This window comes from Chrysemys picta, chromosome 5 (assembly GCF_011386835.1).
Source record: "Chrysemys picta bellii isolate R12L10 chromosome 5, ASM1138683v2, whole genome shotgun sequence".
NCBI classification, from domain to species: domain Eukaryota; kingdom Metazoa; phylum Chordata; order Testudines; family Emydidae; genus Chrysemys; species Chrysemys picta.
Genome location: NC_088795.1, coordinates 28683421 through 28694657, shown reverse-complemented (window position 1 = coordinate 28694657; position 11237 = coordinate 28683421). Strand labels below are relative to the sequence as shown.

Below are 11237 nucleotides of genomic sequence, written 5' to 3'. Positions count from 1 at the left end.
GGGTCACCAGTACAAAAGTCTGAGAACCCCTGTACTAACAGCACTGCTGGGTTAACTGCTGCCCCTCACACCCTTCCTGGTCTCTTAAAATCTCCTCCCTTCAGGCCCAGGTTTTGGGCTGTCACATCTCTTGGGATGGAATCGCATGATTCTCTCATTGAGACCAGGCCTGGGTTGCATTCCATCGCTTCTCGGCTCTATGAGCTAAGATGTGAAAAAATTATCTAAGTTATATCCATGATTAGCTCCTCATGCCTGATTTATCTTTGCTGCCTGCAGTTCTGTTCTCCCCAGGAGCAATGACAATGGTCAATACAGTGACCAAGCAACCTTCTTAAAGCAAAGTATTATTTATTTAGAACAAACCTATTTAAAACAGAACTTATCTTAAAACAATAAAACAGACTATACGCATATCTAGATTTTTCTCTAATCCATTGCCCGGATCTGGGAAAGCCAAACTTCTTTACGCTTCTTCCACAGAGTCTCTCTGTCAGCCTGTTTCCCTAGGCAGTTTCTGATCAGTGACATTCCCCTTCTTCTCTTGAGGAGTGTTTTTTAACTGTTCTTTTGATCTCTCCATTCACAACACTGGCTAAGAAGTGGGCAGTAGCCCACGAAAGCTTATGCTCTAATAAATTTGTTAGTCTCTAAGGTGCCACAAGTACTCCTGTTCTTTTGGCGGATACAGACTAACACGGCTGCTACTCTGAAACCTAAACAAGGCTTGCATGTAACATGTTGGAGCAGGGATCTTTGGAGCTAACTTCTTGCCCCATTGTCTTTCAAGTCTGTGCCTGACGCTTCTTATCTAGGCCTATTATGTTGCTTTCTTGTTTGCTCTTTCCATAGCCCACTATTAAGTTAGGCTAATGTAGTTGTATAGGAAATGCTAATAAACCACCATAATTAGACAAAAACAATGAGGCTTCCTTGTGGACAAATTAATAAATGTTTTAGTCTCTGAGGTGCCACAAGGACACCTCATTGTTTTTGCTGATACAGACTAACACAGCTACCACTCTGAAACTGTCATAATTAGACAGTTACTTCCCTTCATTGATCAGGTTGCGTTGTTGATAAAATTGTTGCAGCTTGTTCTTCTTAGATATTACAAAGCAGCTCCACTTTTGTCACAAACTCATTGGGGTGTGATTAGATTATTATTATTATTATTATTATTTTAAATTAGGGAACCAACTTTTCCACTTGTTCACTTGTATCACAAAGTTGTTCCTGAAATGTGAAGATAGAAACTATGGGATTACTGAACAGAGTTACTGAGCGTTATTAATTACTTTTGGGTAGTTAGAAAGTCCTACCAGTTCAAGGCACCTTTGGATAAATCATTGATTTATGTTTATCATCATGATAATGAACTTTGCTGCTATTTACTCAGAGGCCATTCCATAAGTTAATGAATGTCAGAGAGACAGCAGAGGGCACGGTTTGATTTTAGTTGGCTGACAATAGGTATGCATTCAGTAACCCATAAACCAGTCTATCCTAACTTACGGTATGCGACCCCAAAGAGGCATCAGAAGAGCTGAATGAAGCAACGGGGCAGGAAAAAGGCACATTCAGGACAGGAAAAGTTGCATGAACCCAGGTCCACCCTGCTCCTATCCTGAGCATGCCTCTACTGTATGGTTACCATATCTAACAAATAAAAAAAAGAGGACCCTCCACGGGCCCATTTCCCCACCCCCCAACCCCGTCCCAACTCCGCCCCTTCCCCGCCCTAACTCCGCCCCTCCTCCCTCCCACTCCCAGCCACGCGGAAAGGGTTGCCCGAGTGCTACCGGCTTCACGGTTTGCCGGGCAGCCCCCAGCCGGCGCTTCCCCAGCGCAGCTGGAGCCCGGGAGGGGAAGCGCCCAGCCGGGGGCGCAGGGTCTGGGGGCTGCCCGGCAAACCGTGAAGCCGGTAGCGCTTGGGCTTCGGGCAGCCCCCTTGCCTCCGGACCCTGCGCCCCCAGCTGGGCACTTCCCCTCCCGGGCTCCGGCGGCGCAGGGTCCGGAGGTATGGGGGCTGCCCAAAGCCCGTAGCGCTCGGCTCTTGAACAGAGCCGAAGAGTCGGGGAGGAGCAGAGCCGCCGCGGCCGGAGGCTCTGCTCCTCCCCTGACTCTTTGGCTCTGTTTAAGAGCCGAGCTGCCCCAGCGCTACCGGCTTCGGGCAGCCCCCATGCCTCCGGACCCTGCGCCGCCGGAGCCCAGGAGGGGAAGTGCCCGGCCGGCGGCTGGGGTCCGGAGGCAAGGGGGCTGCCTGAAGCCCATAGCGCTCAGGCAGCTTGGCTCTTAAACAGAGCCGAAGAGTCAGGGGAGAAGCAGAGCCGCCGCGGGAGTGGAAGTGCCTAGGCGGCATTTTCCCGGACATGTTCGGCTTTTTGGCAATTCCCCCCGGACGGGGGTTTGAGTGCCGAAAAGCCAGACATGTCCGGGAAAAAGAGGATGTATGGTAACCCTACTCTACTACTGTGGATTGAAGCAGCAGCTAGTCTCTTGAAACCTTCTTTCCTCCTGGCTTCTGTTGGGCCCCATAATGTAAGCTCCATGAGCAAGTTTACAAGGACATAGTTGCAGGGCTCAGATTATATATTCTCAAAGCCAAAAAAAATTTTCTGTGAAGTTCAGATCCGCCGTGAATGTGGGAGGAGAAGGAAGAAGAAGAAAAATATGGTGAGGGGAAATCAAAAGAGAAATAGACAGAAATTCACAGGAAGTAAACAACAAGACAAGAAAGAGACGATGGGAGCTGGGGACACGGGTTACTCATGCCAAGGGGAACACCCACGAAAACAGGTGAGGAGGTACTGATTATTTAGCTACTGGTGTGTATGATACAGTAAATGCAAAGTTAAGGAGTAGTGCTGGGTGAAATTTTTTGGTGGATTTTTTTTTCCGGGAAAAATGCAGATTTAGTGACACTGAAACATTTCACAAATTAATGCCAAATTGTTCACATGAAATAACCCAAACAAACATCCAAATACGTAAACATTTCAATATTTTGGCTTGAAATAACTTTTTGTTTTGAAATTTCCTTTTATTTTAAAAATGGTCAAAACTGAAACAAAACAGTTTGTTTTGATTCAAACAGAATTTGTTCCACCCGAAAAATTGTCAGTGAACCAAAAAAATCTGTTATTCACACAGCTTTATTAAGGAACTCCAAACAACCTTAACTCTGCCCCCATATCCTTTATACACAGCACTCTGTTCATAGAAGGTAGACAGCAATCTATGACAAATATCACAACTAACTGACATCTTAGTGGGTTGGCCAGGAGCCTTTCGGGGTAGGAACACTTTAAACCCTGGGTAATTAGATAACTTTCAGTTTGGACTTTAAGAAGTCCACTCTTTGCTGCTGGACAGCGACAGCGACTATGGTTTACAAAGCAGGGAGTAGGTGTACTGCAAGGGTTGATATTTAAAAGGTCTACTCTGGTAGGGGGTCCACCACTAGTGAAGGATTATTATTGTTGGTGTCACAATGGTACCTACAGGCCCCAATTAGGGATCAGAGCCCTGTTGTGTAAAGAAGCATACACGCGTGATAAAGACAGTTCCTGCCCCAAAGAGCTTACGGGATTTGCATAGTCCCACAGTGAAACAATCAGATGCTATTTCGTAATGGCAGCCAGAGTGCCACGACTGCTGCTTTAGCCATTATCGAGAGTTTTGTAGACATCCCTTTTCTCCACAGGGCTTGACTTCTGCAGGTCAAGTCAAAGTAGCCCAAGGCAAGTGGTGAGGGAAAACTGACTCAACACAATTTTACTAAATGGCAAAATTTTGACAGGGCAGGATCTGCCTCCAGCACAGATGTCTCCAGGAAGAATTCCTCTAAACTGAATTACCATCTAATAAGCATCAGCAAGATATTCCTACCTGCAGACAGCTCTTTTTCTGAGGAAATTCCATCTAGGCATCTTCTCTCACTCAGGTCCTGACTTCCGAACCCCGACAATAAAATAGCTCACGTCAAAACAAAATGAGCAAACAAACCTCCTGGCCTGGAGGATACGTGCCTCTCTGAGGCTGCTGAAGAGGAATTCTAAGCCTTCCCAAAATTGATCCCCTTTATGAGCCACTTGCAATACTGGTGTGTCCCCCTCCTGGCTGAGAAGGCCTGGTGATGATCCCTTTGGTACTTGTCAGTACCACCCTGGGAGTCAGACTGGGTTGCCTCAGAGCAATCCCTGCTTTCCTTTTCCCAGGTCACTGCATCTCTGTAAGGAGATGAGTGATGAGTGTGTTGCCTCGTTGGCACCCATCAAATCCTTTGCTAGACCAGGGGGTGAGAGGTGCTAGAGATCTGATTTCCCCTGTGGAGCTGTATGCCTTGTACTTCACTGGGCTTACATCTGTCTCCCACTCATAAGGAGAAGCACACTGTTCTTTATCTGGCATGCCCTATTTATTGTATAATGCCATGTATGTTTGTGGCAGTGTAATAATACAGTAGACTATCAGGCCAGCCCAATTCTAATTAATGTTACAAAAGTTAAGCGGAGAGTAGGGTTTCATTAGAGGAGTGGTTTAGTTTTTCTGTTCAGTGCTTTAGATGTTTGAGGGGTGGGGTTAGGGAACAAATAGGCTAGGTTAAAAGGCCCCAAGTCACATATTCATTGCAGCAAATTGCAGGAACAACTTCTAATCTGTTTATCCAGCAGGACAGACTATCAGCAAGAGAAATCAGAGCAAGCAAGAAACCAGAGTTAGCAAGCTGTGAAAGAGACAGAGACAGAAAGACAGCATGAGCACTTCAGGCAAAGTAAGCAAGCAATTCATTTAAGAAAGTTCTCCTCATTGCAGTTGATAAAGAAACCGGTACAGAATTGTTGATTTTAAATTTGTGATTCTTAATATTTTAATAATTCAGAGAACTTTTAAATAATGGTTGGCATAAACATGGTATGGAGTGTTTGCTTCGCTGCCCAAGAAAATAAGCACTATGCTGAGAATGAGTAACAAAGTTTAAATGCAGAACTTTGCTTTTCAAACACACCCTATCAAGACATAGCAGCAAAAGCAAAATGGAACCCTGTTGTTTGTGCATTTATTTTCATATCTGATTGTTTAGCTGAATACATTTCAGGTTCATTTTTTATTAAGCCCTTATTAAATGATACATTTATGCAGTTTAACACCTTTGTCCTGAAAGATCAGAACACGCTTTAAGCTGTGGGCATAGTGATAGAGTTTTTCTATTTTATCTTCCTTTAAAAATAGTCTTGATTTTTTGTATTTAATTAAGTTTATATAGTCTTAAGTTTGCTAATGTAACTATAGAAATGTCGATTTAGAACCAAAGTTCGCACAGCACTTGTAACTTAACCATGTTGAATACGTATCTTAAATCAACAATGAACAACAACTACTGCAATATATACCATATGCAAAATAGGGCTAAATTATGGTTGCTTTGGGAAACTTAATGTGTAAATATTATCTACTGATCAAAATAATTTATTGAATATTTTCCTGTTCAATATTAAATTTGTAAAACTTATAATTTCACCAAAGATAAATAAAAATGAGTATTTACACCTCTACTAGACTCTGTAGTTTCCATGCTGTTGTAGATGGCATTGATGGATTTGGTTTCCTACATTTAATAAAAGGTACTAAAAACCCTTGATATAAGAATAGATGAACATGAGCCCTGCCAGATGGAACACCTAAAGGAAGAATATACATCACTGAAAGACTCATTCAAGAAAGTTCTGTTGAGACTATATTTTGTTGTTACTTGTATGTCTGGCCAGATTGTGTATAGAGAAGGGTTACTACATTGCAATAGAAATTTAGCCCCAAGACTTGTAGAAAGTCAGAGATGTTCTGAAGCCTCTGACTGTGTGACCCCAATTTGGGCTGTGAGACACTAATGGTTGCTACAATAATCCAATGGATGAATGCATGCCAACGGCCAGGGGCGGCTCTATGTATTTTGCTGCCCCAAGCACAGCAACCAGGTGGCTTTCGGCAGCACGCCTGTGGGAGGTCTGGCTGGTAACACGGATTCAGCGGCATGCCTGTGGGAGGTCCGCTGGTCCCACGGCTTCGGCGTACCCGCCGCTGAATTGCCGCCGAAGCCGCGGGACCAGTGGACCTCCCACAGGCTTGCTGCCGAAGGCTCCCTGACTGCCGCCCTCATGGCGACCAGAAGGCCACCCCCCGCGGCTTGCCGCCCCAGGCACATGCTTGGTGCCTGGAGCCGCCCCTGCCTAGGACTCCCACTGACCTCAGTGGGACTTCTTCAGAGGGAGCCTTATGTACTTGTACAGAAAGAATTGGGTTCAAATATATTTGTTTGTGTTAGGAATTTGGAGGTTTTGGCTTCACTTCTATTCATAAACTGTGCAGAAACTTTGCCCTTTTCAGGTTGTGAAATCCATATCACCACATGATAAATGGAATACTATGTAAGACCAAAGTGTACAAGCTATTTTTTTTTATTCCCCCCCAACACACACACACACACACACACTTGTGCCCTGTATCTCTATTTAAAATGTTATCTTTGACCTCAGCTGTAAATTGATGTTGAACATCCTTATGTCTGACGTGAACTTGCAGACTTCATGGAGCCTTTTTATTAGGTCTGTCTCTAAAGAATTACAGTCATTCCCATCTTGAGTCAGTGTGCTGGGGCTGGACTATTTTGTTGCACTCGGCTATTATTTTGTAGAACTTAATTTTTTTTGTTAAGATAATAGGATTTATTACTAATTGGAAATGTTTCTTATTTTGTATTTTTAAGCAAAAATTGGTATTTTCTCACCACTCTGATGATAAAATCCTTTTGCATTTGTCAAGCTGTCTGAAATAGCTGACGAGCATGAGTGACAACCTCAGGGCAGACTGTGAGGAAGCAGGGCTCAAACCCCAAATTGGTTGGGAGTTCTACACTTAGATTTCACCAACCAAGAAGCGTGAACTCCAAGCGCTATAGCAACCTACCCATGGAGTTACAGATAGTCTCCTGGCGTAACCCAGTCTGTATTGCCACTTGGGCAAACTTGCCTTTCTGCTAGATGGTCCCATATACTAAAAAAAACACAAGCAATATTCAGGTTACGACCAGTCACTTACCTAAGGTCAATTGCACCTTAGACCTCACACCAAAAGACAATACTTGTAGCCAATCCTATAATAAGCTAACTAAAGGTTTATTAACTAAAAAAAGAAATGTTATTTACAAAGTTAAAGCAGGTGAACAAATGAGTTACCATCTTCGGTTCCAAAGGGCAATAGATGCGGCTGTGATCTGCATTCTATGTTCTTGAGAGCTAATCCAAGCTAAGCAGCTTGAGGATCCCTTGCTTATGTGTAGAAATATTGCCCTCTCTGAATGCCAAGCACCAGAGTGATGCAGTTCCTTCTGGTCAGGGATTTTTATATCTTTCTCCCTGAGTTCAGACTCATGGGACAAGTGTTTGTGCCCATCTCTTCTTCATGGGTGGGCGTGTGAGGGGGGACACAGTCAACAAAGTCTCTGGCCTTTTAATGTTTCACAGCGGCTTATTTGGTTTCAATGGCCCTTCTTGTGTGAAGGACTAGCACTTTACGTTAATTGATGCTGCTTTCCTGTTTGAGTTACGCAGTTAGAGATTTACATGCAAACATTCAATATAACTTTATACCATGGGAGATGGAGGTTATAAGTGAGATCAGTACATCCTACAAACATTTCATCAGGTCTAAAGACATTCTTATAAACTTAACGTCTCTTAACACTAACACACAGCTGAGCCGGCCTGGTTTTCAGTTGTGCATTTGTTTTTTTGTCTTTTTTTGTTTTTTTGTCAAGACTACTCTTTTTCTTTCAAATGAATTTTCATCATTTACAGAAATGTGATTCTGGAAATGTCAACAGAGAAGTAACTCAGTGACCCCTTTAAACGCAGTTAATTTAAAATATTTAAATATATTTCGGTGCAGCAAGAATCCTGGATTTAACTTCAAGATCTTATTTTAGGAAAATCAGTATCTTGGGAAACATTACACTTCAATCATTTTTTATAATGGTCCAACATACTGCACATACATTAAAATAACCACATCTACTGTAGTTACTAGAAGCTTAATTATTCGTGAATGCACAAGTGGAACAATAAAGATGGAAAAGGTTCAAATATAAAGTAGTGAGATAAAACAATTTTAAAAGGGCTGAGGTAAACGTCACACGTTTTAGCCATTCAATAGCTCCAGGGTCAGCAGAGTGGAGCCTGGAAAGTCCTGCCGATAGACTAGCATGAGAAGAGCAGCCGTTCAGTAGCTATGCAGATGGCAGTTCCTGAGCCCCACCCGTCTTGTCTTATTAGCTCGATCAAAACTTGAAACTAAGCCTGTTAGAAAAATCAAAAAGTAGTGTGGCAAAAAAATTCAAAATGTTGAACTTGTTTTCCTTTCAAAATAGAACCATTTTTCCAATTTTTTTAATGTATTTCAATTTCTCCCCAAAATGTTATCAACATTTTATAAAAATAGATAATAAATTTTAAATTTAATATTTGCCTTCAATTTTTAAAATGTTCACATTTTTCATAAAAAGTGTAAAATATTAACAATATTGACATGTTTTGCACAAATTTTTTCCAAATAACTTTTTGTTTGGAAAACTTGCACCAGCTCTGCCTGAAACTTGTTTTTTTTTAGGTTTGTTTTCCTTTATTTTTGTTTCTCCATTTTAAAAAAAATCCTAAAGAAATTGCTATTTAAAAAATGTGAAGCCTGCAGATTGGTAAGTGCTCAACTCTCCGACGTGGTGCCAAGGAAAATCTAACATAGATTAGAGTAAGTCAAGTCCAGACTTCGTTTATTCAGTCCTTTTTCACATTAATAGTGCTTCATTCATAAAGTGTGATGTGGAATGCAGGTTAAATTGAACAGGTGCAACTTTATTAAACCCTGTGGACTGTTCTGTCCATGCAGCTGAGTTGCTTCCAGCCTAGCTCCCTGCATTCCCTCTTCCGTTGGTGTCCCTTCAGTAATTTCCCAGTGGAAACATTGGCTGTGTGAGGCCAGTTCCACTGATAATGATGCATCTTCCCTATTTTCCAAACATTTTTATATAAACATTAAAAACAAAGAATTGATGTTCAGACTCCCATCCCACGTCCTTTCAGCCTGAGACTGCTAACATATAGCCGAGCTGGAGTCTCGTTTTTACCACAAACTCAGCTGGTTACATAGTCTGAGATAATTTTGGTCTCATCAAGGGACCACACAGGACTGACTGTCTCACTGCATATATGTCTGTGGCTACTGAAGTTTCCGTTGTATTCCCCATGTAAGCATCTGTTGGAAATATTATTTATGTGGGGTACTAATTCACAATACTAATGTAAGCATTAATTCCTTTATTAAATCCAAAGGATGAATGGTATTTATAAAATTGATCTAAATGAGGAACAATTTACTACATCCAAACAGTAACAAAACATTTATAAGCATTTGATCAAGATATTTACAAACAGGCTAAAGTCCTTGGTGCTTAGAACCATAGTGATTGGCTCCAACTTGGTCAGGCAGATATTAGCAATGAACCCTTTAAGAGCTGTTACTTTTTTTATATCTACCCTTTAACAAACAAGCCATATCATTGCCAATTGTTGGACCTTAGCTAAGGCCAAATGAAGGAGTTTATGTAGCTGATTATTGCACCTGGTACCCAATTAACCGTGTTTTATTTCTATTCCCTTATTTAAGGTTTGGGCTAAAATAACACTGGTATTTCCAAGGGCCGCTACAAGTTTCATACTTTTCTTTCTCATGATCTCATCCTTTTTGATCACGTGCTTTGGGCCTATTCATGCTAATATCCCCACTCAATTTAAAACCATAATTCACACAAATCTAATGTGGACCTACATTACTGTCTAATGTGAGATTGCCTTCTGTCTATATAGTGTCTGTCTAATGTGAGATTGCCTTCCCGGAGCAGCTGCTCTCACAGGCGGTGATCATAAGTGCCGCGGACCGGCCCATCCCGAATCAGGGAGTCTGTCAAGTTCCCCAAAATTGCATGTAGCAGCCATTGTGCATAAGGCAATTACATAGCGGGTCTATCCCCTGCCCCTCATTGGTCTCTGTGGAAAACCTCTGTCACGCCCCAGTTTTGTTGTGCTTTTGGAAGCAACAGTTTCCCAGGGCTCCTTGAACTGCTGTGAGGCCTGGGAAGTGATGAGCTTCAGAGTGGTACAAATCTCCTCTGCCTTGTTTCCCAATAAGGTAACGTAACACTTTTGCTTTCCTGATGTTGTCATCCTCCAGCACAGCCAGGTCTGTGTACAGCTCAAACTCCTCCTTCCATCACTGTAAAATCAAGGGCTCTGGGGGGCTGCAGACCATGTTCCGTGGCACATGCTACCGGCTGCTACACTGCCGAGAACTCTCAGCTCTGACGCCATATTTCGTTAGCAAACAATGAAGCTGAGCACGTATTAAATTGAACAAGTGGAACTTCCATGTAAACTGTGGGATTACGCTGTCCATGTGGCTGAGCGGCTTCCAACCTAATTCCCCACATTCCTTGTTCTCCTGGTGTTCTGCCAATAACAGTCCCTCTGGGAAATGTTGTTTCACTGACCCTGCTACAAATAGCATCAACAATCTTTATTTTTCTGTCTTCCCCTCATTTAATAAGGTCGGAAGTTGATGGAAGAATTCCATATTTTCTCATGACACTTTTCAGTTTAGAAATTCCCCCAAGGACAAACCCGCCCAAGCCCAAGGGGAGGAGCCAGATGCTGTCCTTGCTCAGTGTTCTTGCCCTGCAAGAGCAGCCAGGAGCAGCGTTAACCTGATTTACGTAAGGCTAGTTTTGTTCTAGTGTCTAGTCCCTGATCTACGTGCACAGCAGCAGCAGAGGTGTGATCTTTACGAGGGTAGGAGAGAAAAACAAACACAGAAAAAAAGTGGGAAGAAAGTGAGCAAACAAAAAACTAGGAGCACAGAAGTGAGGAAGAGCCCCACCCAATGAGTGAGAAGAAACCAACAAAACAAGGCACGAGGGCGATGCAACAATGGTTTTGCATCAATCGATCTACATTTGGGGATCGAATTTGGTTCCTGGTTTGCTGATCCACGTGTTGTAATTGTTCTAATGTGGGTGCAACTGTTCGCATTTGCAAAGGGCTAGCTCAAGTGCATGCATATTGTATACCAATGAGCCCCAGTCAGGGATTGAAAATGAAACCTTTAACATCCTCCTATTATAAATAAGTGGG

The 11237-nt window shown here is 42.6% G+C and overlaps 1 protein-coding gene across 1 annotated transcript in view; it reads left to right on the top strand.

Annotated features, from left to right (window-relative positions):
- The first annotated feature begins 4499 nt into the window (after positions 1-4499).
- Positions 4500-11237, top strand: part of LOC101948149 (alcohol dehydrogenase 1A) — a 28163-nt gene continuing 21425 nt past the window's right edge. Inside the window, exon 1 of the mRNA XM_005278476.5 lies at positions 4500-4777. Coding sequence (XP_005278533.1) covers positions 4760-4777 — 18 coding nt within the window. The 5' untranslated portion in view covers positions 4500-4759. The remainder of the gene's footprint in view (positions 4778-11237) is intronic.